General features: G+C 44.3%; 1 protein-coding gene across 2 annotated transcripts in view; it reads right to left on the bottom strand.

Moving 5' to 3' along the window:
* Positions 1–5,076: 5,076 nt before the first annotated feature.
* TENM2 (teneurin transmembrane protein 2) overlaps positions 5,077–19,789 on the bottom strand; it is a 1,365,940-nt gene continuing 1,351,227 nt past the window's right edge. For both annotated transcript variants that reach the window (XM_006884325.1, XM_006884326.1), the window contains exons 28-29: positions 7,995–8,125; positions 5,077–6,205 (exon numbers count right to left, since the gene is read on the bottom strand). In XM_006884325.1, coding sequence (XP_006884387.1) covers positions 5,444–6,205; positions 7,995–8,125 — 893 coding nt within the window. In that variant the 3' untranslated portion in view covers positions 5,077–5,443. The remainder of the gene's footprint in view (positions 6,206–7,994; positions 8,126–19,789) is intronic.

The following is a 19,789-nucleotide window of genomic DNA, read 5'->3' as shown; positions in this document are numbered from 1 at the left end:
TCTCTTTTATGTGTCTGATTCTGTATCTCTCTTTCTCTGTCAACTACTTGAATAGAGGGGACTTTGTAGACCTAGAAGAAGACCAAGGCTTTCGAAGACATAGAAGAAAACCACAAGATAGAAGGGGCCTGGATCTTAGAATGACTGTAGGATCCTCCTGGCCCATGATGGACTAATTGTGAATGAGAACTATATTTTATTAATGCATATTGCATTTGTCTCTTAGAGCAGTTAATGCCGTTTATCCTACTTAGTACCTGAACCTTTCCAAGTCCCCACACTTAGTGAGCCACTCACTCAATAGAGTCTCTATGTGGTACAAATGATTTACAATTTCAGCTCCTAAGTGTAGCTGCTAACCAAAAGGTTAGGGGTTTGAGTCTACCTTGAAGGCACCTTGGAAGAAAGGCCTGGTGATCTGCTTCTTAAAAAACTAGCCATTGAAATTCCTGTGAGTGGTTAATTTGGCAGCACGTATACTAAAATTAGAATAATCCAGAGAAGATTAGCATGGCCCCTGTGCAAAGATGACACGCAAATTTGTGAAGGGTTCCATATTAGGAAGGAAGGAAGGGAGGGAGGAAGGAAGATAGGAAGGAAGGAAGGAGAAGGAAGAGAAAAGGAAAGGAAGGAAGGAAGGAAGAAAGAAAGAAAGGAAGGAAGGAAGGAAGATAGGAAGGAAGGAAGAAAAGAAAGAAAGAAAGAAAGAAAGAAAGAAAGAAAGAAAGAAAGAAAGAAAGAAAGAAAGAAAGAAAGAAAGAAAGAAAGAAAGAGACAACCCCAGCCCATGAGTACAGTCCTACCTTGACACACATGGGTCCGCTGAGTTAGGCCAAACAATCAGGAACTGGCTTACTAACGTTGGAATTTGTTCTAGCCGACTGATGTTAGCACTCATGAACCTACCCTTTAGCTTGTGTTGCCATTCCAAAATGCCATGCCAGTGTGCAGGGACTTCTGAAAGAGTTTAAACACCTGGCCATTCTAAGATTGTTCTGAGGCAAAGTGGTAGAGAATGTATGTCCCAAGACTGTCTCTCTCTCATTGTGTATATTGTGAGGGGTTGAATTGGCTGAGATGCAAGAGAAAACTCAGAGACAATAAAAAAATGATTTGTCCCAAAGAGCCAAATTCTAGGCTGTAGTGAAATTCTGAAGGAGCTCTGGTGGCACAGTGCACAGTGTGTTAGACTGCTAACAGAAAGGTCAGGGGTTCAAGTATACCAGCCACTTTATAGGAGAAGCATTGAGTAGTCTCTCCCTGTAAAGACTTGATGGAGGGTTGCTATGAGTCAAAGTGACTTGCTGGCTGATGTTGTGTGCTGTTGAGTTGACTCCTGGTTGACCCTCCAGCGGGTTTTCAGAAGCTTAATCATGTGGGAAGAGATTGCCCATCTTTCTCCCACAGAGCCTCTGGTGGCTTTGAACTGCCTTTAGATTGGCAGTGCAACTTCTTACCCAATAAGCCACTAAAGCTCCCTGACCTTGAAGGTAGTGGAACAGTTTCCCCCCCATTTTTTAGTAGAGAAAAATTCTGGTGATTTATAATTCCCTGTGTGCCACCCTTTTGTCCTATGCTGTCCAAGAGCCTGCATATTGCAGGGCCACTCTGGGCTGAGCAAGCTCTGTCTCTAACCTGGGACCAGTTCCATCATGCTGAGCTTCACTGGCTGTCTCTACCTTAGTGTGGCACACTTGGTGGGCCTGAGAACTTCCCTTGTGCCTTCCTCCAAACCAGGATCCAAACTGTGGAGGCTGTTCTGTGAGCATTTTGCCACATGATGCTGATACCAGTGGTATTAAATAATGCTGGTCCCTGGGCCAAAGCTGTTGCAAGGAGCTGTCTGGTAAACTCACTTGGGGAAACAAGAATGTTCCCAAGTGCTTCTGAGAAGGAAGTTCTCTAGAGTATTTTTTGCTATTTTATTTGCTTTACTAAGTCATTGCTTGCTCTGCTGGTAACACTAACAGGGCCCATGAGGTCTGCTATCTGGCTGAAAGCGGGCCGCGCTGCCTCTCTCTTCCTATTTCTCTGTTTTCTTCCACCTGCAGGAGTCATCCTGATTGGGTGACTGGAAAGTTAGCTGAGATGCAGAATGTAAATAGCTTAGGTCCCAGCCTTCCTTGAAGGGTTTTGAAACCAGCCTCCACTGGGCTTAAGTTAGAATCTACTATTTGCCAGCCAGGTGATACTGGGCCTTAGTTTTCTTACCTATGAAGTGGTCATCCTCTCTTTACTCAATTTCCTCCTCTTTAATGCAAAGTAGATGACCCCATTAGCTCTCCCATCTGACCTCAGTGCTAGAATGCTTCTTTTAGAAATTTAAACCCAAGGCTTCTCATTGCTTTTAATTTAAACCAAAACAATAAAAATTCAATCTACACCTGGGAATTCTGGTTCCTGCTAATTTCTTTGGTGTTCCAGCTCAACTGACCATCTTAGGCCTCCTTGAACTGCCTCTGTTCCCTCCTACCACAGGCCCTTTGCATATACCATTCTCTTGATCTAGAGTGTTTTCTTTCGCTTCCCTCAGTTAACTCTTACTAAATTACCAGAGCATAGTAACTTCTGTGACATCCTCAATCTAGGTTATATCCCCAGTTACATGTTCAATAGCTTTATAAACTTATCCTTCTCGGCCTTTATCATCATTGCTACTCCTTAACATAATTACTTGATATTGTCTGTCCACTCACCTGGTCTTCATTTCCAAGAGGTGAGGGCCAGGGGTTTGTTTCTTCTCCTCTTTACTTCCATATAAAGCACAAGACCTGGTACCAGTCAGGCTCTCAATAATATGTCAATGACTGCATGCAAGGTGAGGGTTAAATGGGAACATTGCCTGCAAAGCATTAGCATCATTCCCGGCACCTTGTAAATATTGCCAGATGAGACCCATTAGCAATAATGAAGGGAGTAGTGTACAGTGGTAGAATTCTCACCCTCTGTGTGGGAAACACAGGTTGGATTCCTGGGCAATATACTTCAATTTTAGCCACTGCCATTCGTCAGTGGAGGCTTGTGTGTTGCTGAACAAGTTTCATTGGAGCTTCCAGACCAAGATGAAGTAGGATGAAAGGGCAGCCAATGAAAACCCTGTGGATCATGAGGAATCTGACCTGCAGTCTAGCATGGAGATGACACAGGGTAAAACAGTGGTCCCCCCCCCCCGTTGTGTGTGTGGTCACCATGAGATGAGGGTTGACCCAACAACATTAACAACAGCACATTATTCAAAACATGAGAAGGATGTGAAAACGAGAATTCATTTAAATCTTCAGTGCTTTTCCTACTTAGGGTTGTCCTCATGCTAAATATTGTGGTCAAGTCAGAACTGAATCATAGCTGATCATCTGTTGGGTTTCTAAGAAGGCTGTAAAATGTATGGAAAGTGACTGCCTATCTTTCTTTGGAGCTGTTGGTGGATTTGAGCCTTCAGAGAAGTGTGACCTTGAGTTCACAGCTCAGCTTCTTCTGGACTGTGCACCAGAAGTCCCGGGGCTTGTTTTGGAAGGACAATTTTGGGGCAAACTGATCTGGCCTCTAGGAAAATACACACCCACATACAGTATGTCACACCACAGCACACCACACAGCACACCACATCACTCCACAAACCACATCACATCATGACACCAAACCACCTTACCTCACCCAAGCCCCACCCCATCCCACACCCCAGACCACGTCACACTAGACCCCACCAGATTACACTAAACTACAGCACACAGCTCCTACAAAAATGCCATTGGTTTTCCCAATGTGATAAGAGCGTTTGACCTGTTTCCTCTGAGTGTGCCCCACAGCTAGAATATAGCTGAAGGGAGAAATCTAGACTTCCCAGAAGCCCTGGGGGGACACAGGTGTGGACACAGGTGGGCTGGTGGGGGCCATACTGCCAGGTCCCCCTCCTGCATCAGGCCGTGACACTCCTCTGTCTCTGCCTTTCTCTAGAGCAGACTCCTTGAGAAGGGTGAGCTGTCTGGGGAGCCTCTGCTACAAGCTGTTCCTCAGGTTTGAAAGGCCGCCTTGGCCTCCTCTCCTGTAGTAAGTCCTGCTTCTCTCCTCGTCTCAAAGCATTTCCACAGAAGACCAGTGTCCACAGGAGTTTTAGAGACTTTATTTATGTATAAACAATTTAAACACTTTGCCATAAATTATCTTTGCCTGTCCCTAGTCTTTGCTTAGCAGCAAATTAAAATTAATATAAAAACTCGATGAACAATTCATACATGTATATTACAAAAAAGTTCCTGTACCAAAGTTCTTATTAGACTTTTTTTTTGTTTGTTTTCTATTTTTTTTTAAATTTTTTTTTGCTTTTTTTTACATTTTTTAAATTTTTCTCTCCTCGTGGTGACGGTCATGTGATTGTCTCAGTTTCTGGACCAAACAAACACACTAATAATTTTAAATCTGAAACAGCGATTGTGCCTTGCGGCTTATGTATGTACAGGGTGATCTGAAGTGGTGCCCGTTAGCAAAAGAGTGTCACAATGCCACATCTCTACTGCAACTGATACCCACAAACTACGGAATCTAAACAGACTACACCCTGTAACTGCGTATTACTGTCCACAATGGAATCTTCAAAGACAAAAGAGTATGAAATTTATCTGTAGTGAGTATAGCCACCATTTTGAATTAAATTTTACACTCTGCGCTCAAATAAATTAGCTCAGGCCAGACTAAGTTGGGACCTGAGAGTTAAGTGCTGGACGGTATTATTTCACTTGGATTTTTGCTATTGTTTTTTTTTCTTGTGTTTTTGTTCTTTTTTTTTTCTTTAAAAAGTATTTCCAGTGCTCACTCTTTCACTTTTATTCCCCCCCACCCCAGTCGCTACACACAAATCACCCCAAAGTCATGTTTTAAATGCACCTGTATTTGCTTAAACGAAAATGTCTGAAGTATTTGTCCAACAAGCAGTCTGAATCGGGTTCCTCAGCTGGTCTGGTGACACTGGCCGCGGGGATGTCTTGCGTCGCTCACGTGTGGATGAGTGAGGTAATAGGATATGAGGCCTTCTTGTCGTCATTTCTTTGTTTTTCGGTTGGTATGTTTGCTTGTTTCATTTTATGTATTTATTTTCTTTTGGCCCTTTGGGACATGTTTGCGTCTCTTTTTGTCTCTCTCTTCTGTGTAGACCCTGAACAAGTGGGTCATATTTTAGGGGAACTTGAAACAATGTGTGTGTTTGTCCGTTCATTCGTTTGTTTGATTTTCTCAGCGTTTTCAGCCAGGCTTTAGTTCGACTTCAGGATGTGGGACTTCTCGCGTGGGCAGTAGCATTTTAACTCAAAAAATGTGAGCTTTCTTGCCACTTGGGATCCTAAAGCAGCCCGGCCTTAGTGCCCCCGTTAGGCCTTCATCTCCTTAGGAGAGGAGATAACAGTTACTCCTGCTGAGCCATCCAGCCAAGGAATGGCAGCAGATTATTTTGTTACCTCTTTCCCATCTCATTCTGTCTTAGAAACTGGATGTTGCTGCTACTGTCTGCAAGCTCTGGGTACTGCTCCACTGGAAGCACATAATAGCCCTCGTAACCTGGCACCCGCCCCGTGCTCAGAAGCTGCTGCTTCTCGCCCTCAGTCCACAGGCGGCTCCCCTCTCGCCCGTCCCTGGCTTTCTGCTGCTCCTTGGCCCAGGCCGTGCCCAGGGCCCTCTGTCTCGCCTGGTCCAGGACGCGGGCCTTCTCTTCGTCCAGGGTGTCGGGGGTGAGGCCGTAGCGGATACTGAGCAGCAGCGTGGAGTACTGGAATTCGATGTTGGTGAACCTTCGAGTCCTGCCGTTGACCAGCAGCGTGGGCTGCGACACGGTCACGTTCACCCCGCTCTCCAGCACCTTGCGGCCGATGGTGGTGCCCAGGGTGACCAGGTCACCGTCGGCCGCGCCGATCTTCACAAAGTAGTGGGTGTCCTTGCCTTCAATGCTGTAGTGCATCTTGTCCAGGTAGTAAGCGTTGTTGAGCACAGAGGCCACCTTGCGACTGTCCTCGCTGGCAATGCTGGACACGCCGGTGGTCACTCGGCCTTCTTTAATGGCGAACATGATGCCTTTGCCGATGATGGGTGTGGTGGTGGCGAACCAATGGCCTGCCTTCTCCCGGATGCTGGCGTGGAGCTTCTTAGAAATGACCTGCCCTTCGAGGGCCAGAAAGGCTTGATTGTGTCTCTCCGTGGTCTGCTGGACACCTGTAATAAGCTGTGGGCAAAAGGAGACACAGATGAGAAGATGATCCTGGAAGCTCATGAAAGAAGGGCCAGAGGACAAACGCTTGAATGTCCCTGGAAGGCTAACGTGGTTGGTGCTGGGACAAACTCCCTTCTGGGGCTAGGGCAGGCTGGCTGGCTGCCAGAGCTGAGAGCACGGCCTGTCCTCTCGGTGACTGTGCCACAAACTGCAAATATGGAGAAGGAAGATTGCCCCCTTGCCAGTGTCTGTGTGCTGTGCCCTACACACTTCCTCTATTTAGCCAGTATGGGAAGTAAATGGACTACTCAGCCTTTGATAAGTGGGCAGCAATCTTGAATACTTCAGACTTAGGAGCATCCTGACTTGAAGGGCAGGATGTTTGGGCAGCATGTTCCCAGCTGCTGGGATGTAGGCTCCATTAATGCCAAGGCTCTGGGTATGCATTAGCATCTCCAAATCTGGCTGAGTTCCTGGGTGGTGTAAGTAGTTAATGAGCTCAGTTGCTAAGTGAAGGGTTAGAGGTTTGATTTCACCCAGAGGTGCCTCGGAAGAAAGGCTGGGTGGTCTCCTTCCCCAAACCCAGCCATTGAAAATCCTATGGTGCACAGTCCTGTTCTGATCCACATGGGGCTGTCATGAGTCAGAAGTGATTTGATGCAACTGGTCTATTTATTCCAGGTGTGGCCAGGAGCACTGGAATGCCCTAGGATCCTATCAAGAAGGCAGGATACCAAGCAGGCCTCACTCCAGATCTATGCAATCAGGACCGACTCACTCACAAGGCCCCTTGGTAATCTGAGTGCACGGGGAAGCTTGAGAAGCACGAGGCTAAGAGCTATTGGTTTAGGGGCCGGAGGGAATAACCCCCGGCACTGAGTCAGTTACTTTGGATCCTTGCCCTGGTTCTGCACAGGGACAAAATCACCATTATCTCCTCGACTTTGAGTTCTCCACTCACAAATTACAACTTATCTCAATTGGTGGTTGGGGGACAGACTGGGATAATGGAAGAGGCTGTGTTTGGAAGGTAACGGCACTTAGATAAATGAGAGAAATGATGGCTATTCATCCACTGAGTGGTCCCCAAGGGGCAGGGCTGAGAGAACGCCATTCTCAATTACCCAGCAGCTCCTCCTCGCCTCTCTATAGTTACACAATCTGGACAATTATTCAGAGCAGCTGAGACCTTTCAGACTTTCACAGAGCTGAGGACCAGCTCTGTAGTCACAGCTAAGAGAGGGTGCCTCCTGAATATTGATGCCAGCCCCCACCCAACAATGTCAGAGGTCTCAGCTGCACCCAAAATGAAACTGACCAAGACCTGAGCGCAAATTATGGTCTCAAAACTCAATCTGTACACATTTGGGTCATAAAGCGTGGAGGTTTTATGCAGGGCATAAAAATGTTCTTTAATGGGACAGAAACTGCAAAGCACAGTTTTATTACTTCCCATAAAAGCCAAAAGGGTTATGATGTTATAGGCAGTACAGATGGCAGGTGGCTCCTTGATTTCTCGGTGCTGTTGTTAATCAACCAGTGACTCCAGGGTATACACCGAACAGATAATGATTCTACAATTAAAGGTAATAATCAAGGCTGGGAACAAAGTTGGGCTGCACCAGATAGGTGACAGCACTGACATTCTTTTTTCCTGTGAAGTCACAACCTTTTGTGTGGCTTTTATACCCAGCCCCAGTGTTTTCCTCCTCTGCTGACATACCCTTGGCTCCTGTGCAGTTCTGCTTACAAAAGAGAATGAGGACAAAGATTTGGATTCCTGGCAGGAACCCTTGCTTACCTGTCCATTCTCACTTGCTTGACTTTCTGACAGTTCGTAGGGAGGAGGCACAAAATACATTTTTGCCCTTGGAAAACCAGGAATTATGTTGCTGAGCTGAAATCCAAACATCACAAGCCAGCTTTTCACATCTACAGTGGAAAAGGAAAAAAAAAAATTCTGAGATCAAGATGGAAAGAAAGTAGGCTAGGGTCCTGGAGAGAGATCCTAGTAGGTTATGGGGCTCCATGAGAGAGTGAGGCAAGGGCCTGAGAAAATCTTTTGGGTCCAAAGATTCTTTACATGATTCCTTTCAAATATGATCAATGGTCACCATATTATTATTAATGTGGGCACAAGAGTAAGAGAAGCAGAGTTTCAAACCCCCTCATCAAATGACCTTGAGTACAAGTCTGTGAAACTTCCTAAGCTTCAGATATTCTAATATGAGCTGGGATAATAATTATACCTGCCTCTTTGCTTTGCTGTGAGGACTGAATGAGAAAATTCCTGTAAAGGACTTATTGTATTGTCAGGCACATGGATCACTGAACAAATACAGACTCCTTCCTTTGGCAAATATATAACAGCATTTACCACAGACAGTCATTGTGTTAGAAGCTGGGGATGCAGTGATCAACAAGATGTGTATGTGATGCCAATTAGCACAATGCTGTACTGAGCAGGTGCTGCACTGAAGCTGGCTCACTGTGGGGACGAGATTCTGACCATAGGGCATGTATGCTCTACATGGTCTCCTGAGATCCATTTCTCTGTGCTTCTTACTTCCCACAGAGAGGTCAAGAGAGAGATCTACACGGAGTTAAGTCAGCCCTTCCCTCAACTGTAGTTAAGACTGAGTCTCTTACCTTTGGAATTATACCTCCTTGCCCTAGGTGCTCTGTCCTCTACTAAAAGGCACATATTCTCAGAATAAAAAATTTCTATCCAGTTTTGATCTCCTCACAATCAACAGAGTCCTGGGCATCTGAAAGAGTCCTACCAATCTTCGCAGCCCCATCGACACTATATGCCTAGAGTTTATCAAGATGCATCTCATTTCATCCTTTATTCATGCTTAACAGGCAACCTGCTGTGGAAGGAATTATGGTTCCACAAAAAGATATGTTGAAGTTCTAACCCCTGGTATCTGTGAACATCACCTATCACCTTGTTTGAAAACAGTCTTTGAAATGTTACCAGTTAGGTCAACATGAAGTTATTCCACAGTAGAATGTTTCCTAATCCCTCTGAGTAGTGTGTTATGTTGTTCTTGTTGTTATGTGCCATTGAACTGGTTCATAGATGACTCTCCAGTGGGTTTTCAGAGGCTGTAATTTGCACAGGAAGAAAATGTCCCTCTTTCTCCCGAGCAGCAGCTGGTGAATTGGAACTATCTTCTTTGGTTTGGCAGTGCAATTCTCTACCCACTAGGCCAACAGAGTTCCCCTAGTGTCTTACAGAACAAATAGTGGGAAGAGACCATGTGAAGATACAGCTATAAGTCAAGAATGCCAGAGATTGCTGAAACGTACCAGAAAGTAGGAGAGACACATGAAATGATTTCTCTTTCAGAATTAACATGGAATTCCAGCTTTCAGAATGTTGAGATAGTAAACTCATTTTCCTATCAATACCCAGACGAGCAAACAAACAAAACTCAAACCCACTGTCATTAGTTTAACTGCAACTCATAATGATCCTACGGGCAGACTAGAGCTTGAGTATGGATGACGACTTCTACGTTTTTCTTCCTTGATGAATCTGGTGGGTTTAAGTGGCTGTACTTTTAGTTCCCAGCTGAGTGCCAGCTCCCTATGTGACTCAATTTGTAATATTTTGTTACAGCAACCCCAGGACACAATGACTCATCCTAAGATCATGTCCTGTGCTATAACTCCTTTCCTACCCCACCTCCAAGACCCAAAATACTTTCTCGGGTCCTCTGGATCTCATACTGAACATTACCACCATGCCTTCAGCCTCTTCCTTGAATGTTGTCTTCCCCTTACTGCCCTAATGGAAACTATTTCTGCCCCGAGGACACCGCTGTGTCTGCATCTTCTTCTACTGTTACTGAAGCACAAAGTTCAGGCACTCCTTTTGAGTCATCTACTGACTCCCAAGTCACTCATCTGTATTTTTGAAGCTTTTAGTGTCTAGATCGCTGTAGGTCTACCCAACTCTGCTCTTGAATTAATTCATTATGTACTATTTCACTATACAAATACCTAGTCCTTCCAACATCCGTGACCCTTTCCTTGAAGGTCTTTGCTTCCCTCACTTGCATGGCCATACTCTGCACCTTGTGGTTATCACCAATAATGATACCCGCTCTGTTACTCAGCTCAGTGCATGCCGCTCTCGACCACTCTCTCACCTCTTTCTAACTCATTCATGATTGCACTTTGATAACCACAAACTCATCCAGAACCTCCAATTCACCCCAAATTTCTTTTCACTACTCCTCAACTTCTTGGTCTTTTAGCTCTTCTTACTATGCACAGATTTCATAGCCAATAATTTCCTAATGTCTTTCCTCTGATTTCTTCCCTTCTCTCATTATATTGTACTTTTGTGGTAAAAATTACAGTTTTGCTTAAACCTAAGTCTTAGCCTATACCATATTTATACCTTTGTGGCTGGATGTGGATGGAGAAATACCCTCTCCCGCCCCCATGCTCACACACTCACATACACTTGGCTGCAGTCACTTGGCTCCATAATCATGAATCTCAAGTGTGCCCTCTTGCTGCTCGACAATCATATGACATTCTCTTAGTTCACAGATCCTTTCTCTTACTATCCTACACGATTTTGTTTGTTGTTGCGTACTGCAGAGTTGGTACTGACCCCTAGCTGACCCTCTAGCAGGTTTTCAGAGGCAGTTAATAGCATGGGAGGAGATTGCCCATCCTTCTCCCACGGAGCAGCTGGTGGCCTAGAACCACGTGCCTTTAGGATTGCACCACAGCTTCTTGCCACTAGGCTACCAGAGCTCCCTACACCTCTTATTTTCTAAACTTCCAACTTCTTTCCCTACCTTCCTTTCAGTAGTTGGTCTTTTCTTCCTACTCTCAAGAGAAAAAAAATGGACGTAGTCGGAGAGAAATTTCTCTAAACTCTCATCACAGCCTACTGGTATCTGTACCCATACTGAATCGCTTCTTCCTCTTATGATAGATGAGCTGTTTAAGTCCAAACCCTCCACTGCTGAATTAGATTATGCTCTCTACTGCTTCCTCAAGGACATCTTTCCAGCAATCCTCTCTCCGTCACGTCATCAATTTACTCCCTCTCTAATGGATCAACTCCCTCAGCATACAAACATGCTTCTAAATCTCTTAAAAAACAAATTCTCTTGTGCTTACTTCTTCTCATTTCTCATTCTCCTTTACAGGACTTCTTCAAACTCAAACTACTCTTCTACACTCACTCTCTTTAATTCTCCTCTTCCCATTCTCTTTTGAGTCACCTATTTTATCTTAACATTACACCAAAGCAACTCTTGTTAAGGTCACAAATGACCTCCATATTGCAATATACAATATCTGTCTTTCCTCATCTTACTTCATCTATCAGAAGTATTTGATAAGTTGAACACTTCTGCCTTTTCTTTCTTCTCGTTTTTCTGGACAACATATTTGCTTGATTTTCCATCTCCCACTTTCATATCCACTCCTTCTTTTCTGATCTCTCTATTCAATCGAAGAAATCTTCCTCTATTCATCCTCACAAACTTGATTATTTGCAAGTTTTAAATAACATCTACAGGTGGACACTAACTCTAAAGTTTGTATCCTCTGCTTTCCCCTGAACTTTAAACTTCTACACCCAGTTACCTCTCATGCTTTAACACATCCAAAACTGAAAATCTAATCTTCTTCCCCAAACCTGCCCCACACAGTCTTTTCCAGCTCAGGTAATGGTAATACTATCTTTGAAACTGCCATCCTTGTCTCTTTTCTTCTCTTTACTCTCCACATTTAATTCACCGAGAAATTATTAATTTTTAAAAAATTAAAGTAAAATTGGCATAACATAAAATCAGCCATTTAAGGTATTGAATTTGCTGCCTCAGTACATCCACAATGTTGTGTAACTATCATCGTCATCTTTTTCAGAACATTTCCATCGTTCTCCCTTCCCTTAAGCATCGACAACCTCTAATCTCCTTTCTGTCTTATGGATATGTCTATTATAGGCATGTCATAGAAATTGGATCGCGTAGTATGTGTCTTTTGTCTCTGGATTCTTTAACTCAGCATAAGGTTTTCAAAGTTCAACCAAATTTTAGCATGCATCAGGACTTAATTCCTTTTCATTGCCAAATAATAGCCCATTGTGTAGATACAACACATTCATTAGTTGATTGCTTTTTGAGTTGGTTCTACTTTGGGGTTATTAGAAATAATGCTGCTAAGAATATTTGTGTACAACGTTTTTGTGTGTGTGTTTGTTTTACATTCTCTTGAGTTTATTCTGGAATTATTCAGAGTGAACTATTGGGTGATATGGTTAATTCCTTTACTTTTTATTAAAAACACTTTCTATTGTGCATTGAGTGAAAGTTCACAGAGCAAATTGATTTTCCACTTAATTGTCCATACAGATTTTGTTTTATTATACTAGTTACAGTCTCCACAGGATAACAACATTCTTTCCCCTTCAGCCTTGAGATTCTTGCTTCCATTTATTATTCTATTCTATTCTATTCTATTCTATTCTATTCTATTCTATTCTATTCTATTCTATTCTATTCTATTCTTCTACCCTCCCCGCCCCTCCCCAACCCTCCTCAACTCTACCCTCCTCTCCCCAACCCTACCCTACCCAACCCTACTCTACTATACTCTATTCTACCTTACCCTACCCTACCCTATGCAACCCTACCCTACCCAACCCTACTCTACTCTACCCTACCCTACCTTACCCAACCATACCCTACCCTACCCTACTCAACCATACCCTACCTTACCCAACCCTACTCTCCTCTACCCTACCCTACCCTACCCAACGCTATGCTACTCTACCCTACCCTACCCTACCCTACCCAGCCCTACCCTACCCTACCCTCTCCTCTCCTCTCCTCTCCTCTCCTCTCCTCTCCTCTCCCTTTCTGCTTTCTGAACTTTCTCCATGGATAAATACTGCCCCTTTGATCTTGTATGTTACACTGTCCTAAGGAGTGAGTGCCTCTGTGTTGTTATTGGTCACCTTTATAAGTCTGACTATCCAGAATCTGTCTGCTTCATTGTTCTTCTATGGCATCTGTCCTGGTTCATCATATTTTATCTGAAGTCCTAACTGGCTTCCTTACTTCTGTCTCTGCACCCCACACGCCTCATCAACACAGTAGTCAGAGGAAAAAAATGTTAAAAAATGAAACAGATCATGTCATTCTTCTGCTCTGATGAAAAGGTTGAAGTCCTTATGATGGTCTACAAAGACCCTCTTCCAACAAGCTCTTTGATCTCACCCACCATTCTGTCCCTCTCACTGAGATGTAGCTTTTTGGCTGTTTCCTGAGCACATCAAGAACACATGCAAGCCCCTCTGATTGTAAAGGTCTTCCCTTAAAACATTTTCTGATTCTTTTTATTTCTTTCAGCTTCCCTAGATCTTGTTCAAATACCTCTCTGATAAAGCCAACCTTGACTACCATATTAAAAATCTTTCATCCCTTCACAAACACACCAAACCAAATCTCCTTTACTTTATTCTTTCTCTAAAATAATAACAACATTCTAACCTGCTCTATCATTTACACATTTATTTAGTTAGTTCTTGGTTCATTGTTTGTCTCCCTCACTCTGCTCCGCCAAGTAAAGATTTAAAAAAAATCAGTCTTAATTGATTGATGTCTTCTTCTCTTACAACAGTACAAAGTACTTACAGTACAAAGCAGGTGCTTAATAAGTACCTGTGGAATAAATGAATGAATAGCTGGATGAGCATTGTACATTCATGATGAAAAATACTCTGATCTGTATAAGAATAGCAGAGGATTTGCATCCTACAGAGTACAGACATCTGAGAGGTTTAATTAAGTGTAGCTACTTCCTAAGGGAGCTCTGTTGTTGTAGTCTGTAGGGAGTTGTGCAGCTAATCTGATGTCAATTCCTCTCTAGTGGTTCAAATCCACCAATGGCTTTGAGGGAGAAAGATGGACGATGTCTTCCTGTGTGATTTACAACCTCAGAAACCCAACGGAAGGTCAACTCTGAGTTGATTCTGACTTGACAGCAATGAGTGGATGGGTATGAGCCCTAGGAATGTGATGACTTTGATACACAACATATAGATATATGAGACTCTTCTAATGAAAAAGAGTTTGAGGCCTATGCTTCCCTGGGCACAAGCTAGTTCCTGGAATGATCTGGCAATTATATATATCAGTTAAAGTGCATTTAAGAGTAATTTAAGACTATGAGTTTAAAATTGCTTTAAAATGCATGTCAGTATCATGCAGAGCGGAGCCTGTTTTAATCTAGCAACACCACATGTTTATGGAGCACCTACTGTTTGCCAAGGAGGGCTGGGTCCCCCTGGGCACTGGTCTCTCCCCTGGACCTTCATGATGACCCACCATGATTTCTGCCATATCCAGCTATCCTTCACACAACTACTATAAACAGAAAAGTAGAATCACTTGATACAAACAGAAAATAACTGTAAAATGGTAACAAAGAACACAACGCAATGCAATTAAATTAGAGCATGATTCTGTTACTGGCTACAGAGGGAGTCTTAGGCCTGCTCTTTCTGTGAAAAAATGGAGACTGGAGTGTTAAAAAGGTGTTAATACACACCAGCATCAAGTGGAGATTTTTCTCCTAGACTGGATTGCAGGAATTAAAAGAACATTGAAGAAAAAATAGCTCTCCCAATCTGCATTTCAATGTTATTTAAAACTTCATTGGTATATTATTATATAAAGGAGCCATGGTAGTAAAATAGTTAAAGTGTTTGGCAGCTAATTAAAAAGCCAGGAGTTCAAATCCACTAACTGCTCCTCCAGAGAAAGATGTGGCTATCTGCTTCCATACAGATGAACCAAACCTACAGTCAGTGAGTGCGTTCCAACTCACTGGAAGTTTCTAGTAGGTTATGACGCTGTAAATCTTTATGAAGAGACTGTCCATCTTTTTCCTGTGGAATGACCAGTGGCTTTGAACTCCCCAGCATGTGACATACCACTCTGCCAATTGTCCTTTCCATAAAGATTGTTGTTATTATGCATTGTCGGGTCAGAACCAGCTCTTCATTGACGCCCCCAATGCGTTTTCTGAGGCAGTGAATCACACGGGAGGAGACTGCTCATCTTTCTCCCTTGAGTCCTACTAGATTATGCTGTTTATTTTTTAAAAAGGAAATTTCCACTTGGCTTCTGTCACTCCTTTGTGATTCTGTAAGATTGTGATGCTGAGGCACTGCCTTTAGTATTTCAGTACCAGGCACGCCATGCACAGTAGCCTGTCCATTATGGACAGGCCTAAGTGCAAATTTCAGACTCAGACTAAGACAGAAATTTCAGACTAAGACAGAAGGGAAGAAAAGTGTGACAATCTGAAAATTACCTCTGAAAATCAGTCAGTGAAATCCATCAGGATTGCAGCAGACTGCTGGCCTGAGCTGGTGCTTAAAGACGAACTTCCTAGGCTGGAGGGCACTCAAAATACACAGTGACTCCAAAGACAGCAGCCAGTGATCATGAAGACGGGGCAGGATGAGCCCCCGCTTTGCTCTGTTGATCATGGGGTCCCCATGAGTCAGAGCCAACTCAATGGCAGCTAACGACAAACACAGCTTAGCTTCAGAGTCAGACCTGTTCTCAAGTGTTTATTCCAGTTGTGAGTCTCCTGCTCCCTCCCGTGAGAAGGCCCTTCTGGAACAACATAAACACCCCTCCTCTCTTTGAAGTAATTGGTGTTACCCAGTGACAGGCTCCTTAAACAATCTGTTGAGAGGCAGCCGTTCAGGCAGGCGCTGCAGACACGGCCCCTCCTGACGGTTCATTACTCCCCTCCTGGCATGTTACTCCCAGCATGCGATGCACCATCGCTACAGAAGCTCCCTCTCCCTCTGAAAACGCTGTCACCGCAGCATCTTCAGGTGTTAAGTGTAAATATGAGAAGTGGATAATGTGAGAAAGAGGTTGTGCCTTCCTTCTCACTTAAGGAAATTAAACTCTACAAAATCCAACTTCACCATCAAGTGTGCCTGGGGTTTGCAAGCCCAGAGATACACTGGGGAGAAAGGGAAGGGACTGAAGTAGTGAATCATCCTGGGCTATGTTGGGGGCTCACTGAACCTGTCTATGGGCTGGGCTTTCAGGTTTGTGCAGGCGATGTCACTCAGAACAGAGTTTGAATCTATTCCACAGCAGACCTGGAGGCCCCTTTTCTCTTACTCCCCCCAAAATTATGCAAAGCAGGTGCTTCGTGCTTCACGCTTCACTTACAGATACCCCAAGTTCAGCAAATTGTCACCGAGCCAACTCTGACTCACATGACTGTAGAACAGTGCTCCAGAGGGCTTTCAACGACTGAGTTTTCAGAGGCAGGTTACCAGGCCTTTCCTTCACGATGCCTTTGGGTGCATGCAAACCTATCCCTTTGCCAGTAGTCCAGTGTGTTCCTAGTTTGCATCACCTAGCGACTCTCTAAGTCCATGTTGTTGTTATTAGCTGTCTTCTAGAGGGCCCCAGACTCATGGTGACCCCAAACACAACGTGATCTACAAGGTCTTCGTTGACTTTTGGAAGTTGATCTTCAGGGCTTGCTACCTAGTTTGCCTTTGTTTGGAAGTGCCACTAAAATCTAGGTCTTACAGGCCTCCACCGACAGACTTGGCTGTCCTTGTGGTGTGTTGGTGGGGAATAAAACCAGGCTCTTTGGCATCAAAATGAGAGAATCCTACCACTGCCCCACTGTTATTGTTGTGACATCTTGTCGGGTTGGAACCAACTCACAGGTGACCATCCAGAGTTTTCAGAGCCTGTAAATCACACAGTAGATTGCCCATCTGCCTCCTATAAAGGAGCTGGTGGATTAAAACTGCCTGCCTTTGAGCTCAAACCCCCATAGCTTCTTACAAATAGCAGGGACACTGTACCATCCACTAGCCCCCACTCTGTGTTGAACAACTTTCCCCCTCATGAACTGTTTAATTTCACACCTCATGAGGCATAAGTCATTATTACTACCGTTCTGTAGATGAATAAACTAAGACTCAGAAAGGTCTGAGTCACACAAAAAGGGAGTAGCAAGGGCAGAATTGGTGCCACAAGTCATGCTCAGTTTTCAACACCAAAGGACCCAGGCCTGAGGACAAGGCAGGGCTCAGGGCCCAGGGCTCAGGGCTAATACTGCCAAGCATCCAGGTTCGTCCAGGATGGAGGAGTTTCTGTGTGGACTGTGATAGTTGGCCACTTTGGTGGGTGGGTGAGAGGCTGTTTCTTAAGCCTTCTCTTGAATTATTTCCTGAAATATGTTTTCACCATTGATTTATCAATTGATAATACTCCCAGAACCCCCCAAATCCCCTGTCATTGAGTGGATTCCTACTCACAGCAACCCTTCACTGTGTTTCCAAGGCTGTAAATCTTTACAGGAAGAGACTCCCCACCTTTCTTCTGTATAGCACCTAGTGGATTCGAATGACCACCCTTTCAGTTAGCGGCCCTATACCACTTATCAATGGATAAGATCTCTCTCATTTCTGGAACTAATAGCTGGGTTTTCAAAGGCTGCAAATCACATGAGAGGAGATTGCTCCCCTCCCTGAGAAGCAGCTGATGGATTTGAACTGACTGCCTTTAGGCTGGCAGTGTAACTCCTTACTCACTAGGCCAACAGAGTTCCAAATATATTACCTTAAAAAAGAACGATTCTAAAGGTGCTATGTTGAAACCTGTGAGCGAGGCAGAAGACCCTCCTTGACGCCCCACTGCTGTTGGCAGCTCCGTTTCTGTCCCAGCCCACGTGTTGTTGCTTTGCAAGTGCCTGCCGATGCAGCATCTCCAACCATCTCACCAGTGTCCCCGTCGCTGGGAGGAAGCTGGTCTCCTCCAGAGTCAGGAACTGCCACTTACTTTCGGAGAGCTCTGTTTCCAAACAGGAGCAATCCTTCCGAGGACTAGAGAGAAAGGTTCTGTCATGCGTTCCTCCTGACTACAGCTTAATTACCTCTTCCACTTACATTGTGAGCAGCAAGTTCAACCACTCTGTTAGTCTCCTAAGTGGCAAATTAAGACTAATTTAGATGGGGTTTACAGATTAGCCAAAAAGCGAGGAAGAGCGAGGATGATTTGGTGTGCTCTGCTCAGATCCACTTCCAGGCTCGGCTCATGGGGAGCCAGCGGCCGTTGGCTCCAGATCTGTTCTCTCCCCGTATCCCACCCCACTTTTTCCACTGCAGACATCAAGCCCTCAGCTCTATCGCAACACCACCCAGTGCTTGAGCTGCTTTCCAATGATTTCTGGATGCAATTTTGCTGGACATGGTTCAACTTGATTGGATTCTCATTTGTTGTCTCCATGAAGAGCTGGCACGAGGACAGCCATCTTGCTATTCAGATGCACTCTGTTAATTTATACATATCTATTTGCCTTTTCTGGAGAGCCAGGAAAGTAGATGAGGGGGTTAGTGGGGTTGATGGTGCTCCGTGAATGATTTTTTTTTTCGCTTTGATGATGCAGGTGTCTATTCAGCAATCTCTGTGGGTTTTCTCATTATTTGCTTCTGGTTGATTCATCCCCAAGGTGTCTAGATCCAAGCAGGATGATGAGAAGCCTATTCTGTGGCAGAGGGGATCCTACTCGTGCGACAGAGTAAGCCATGGCCGGACTCTCCAGCCAAACTTCCCGCTGGCTGCCCCGCTGGAGAAATGCCACCTCCTTGGAAAGCCTTCCCTGAGCATCCTAAACCAGCAGAGCCATTGCACGTCACTGTCTGTCTAAGACCTCATTTTATTTTATTTATCTTTATGGTACCTGTGGTTATCTGAGAGTGCTAATCACAGCGTTGAGGGTTTGCGTCCACTCAGAGGTACCTTGAAAGAAACACCTGGCAATCTGCTTTTGAAATCAGGTCCTAACAAGCCCGTGGAGCACAGTTCTGCTCTGACACACATCAGGCTGCCATGAGTTAAGTCAATTTGATGACAACTAGTTTAGATAAAAGTTGAAAGTATGTGTCTATATTGATAAAATTATACACACACATACACAAACACATACAGAGGGAGGAAGAAAGGCGGGGAGGGAGAGAGCAAGAGAGTGTGGCCTGAGAGAGCCAGAGCTTGATGGGACTGCCTTGTTATTTCCGGGTATTGTCAATTTTCCACCTTTGACAGAGTGTATACGATCTCATCACTTTGCTATTGTTCAGCGGAGAATCTTGTTTGAGTTCTTCTTCTCTGTCTCCATTATAACACATGTTCTGAGTTTTGCAGCTGAATACATAAGTACATACATTTCTTCTTTTGAGAGTTACTTTAATTTGAGACTACACTGAGCCAGAGACAGAGAAGGGAGGAGCACCGCTGGCAACATGGCAGGGCATCCTGAGGAAGCACAAGTGCACACAGGAGGGAGGTGGTTTGGCTGAAGCTCCTGGGCTCACAAGCTGGCCGCTGTTTCTGTTGTATGAGAAGGCTAAGCTCAACTTCAATATATCTGACCCTTGTCAACGAAGAACTGGCATGGCGGCAAGTTCACTTTTTTTTTTAATTTAGTTTGTTTATTTTTCATTTCAATAAACATCTACAGAGAGTTTGGAATTCCATTCATTCATTGTTGCACCCTTCTCCC

The sequence above is a fragment of the Elephantulus edwardii genome, unplaced genomic scaffold (assembly GCF_000299155.1).
Source record: "Elephantulus edwardii isolate Elephantulus edwardi_28Jun2011 unplaced genomic scaffold, EleEdw1.0 scaffold00033, whole genome shotgun sequence".
NCBI lineage: Eukaryota > Metazoa > Chordata > Mammalia > Macroscelidea > Macroscelididae > Elephantulus > Elephantulus edwardii.
Note: the sequence above shows the minus strand (reverse complement) of the source record. Positions and strands in the feature narration are given on the sequence as shown.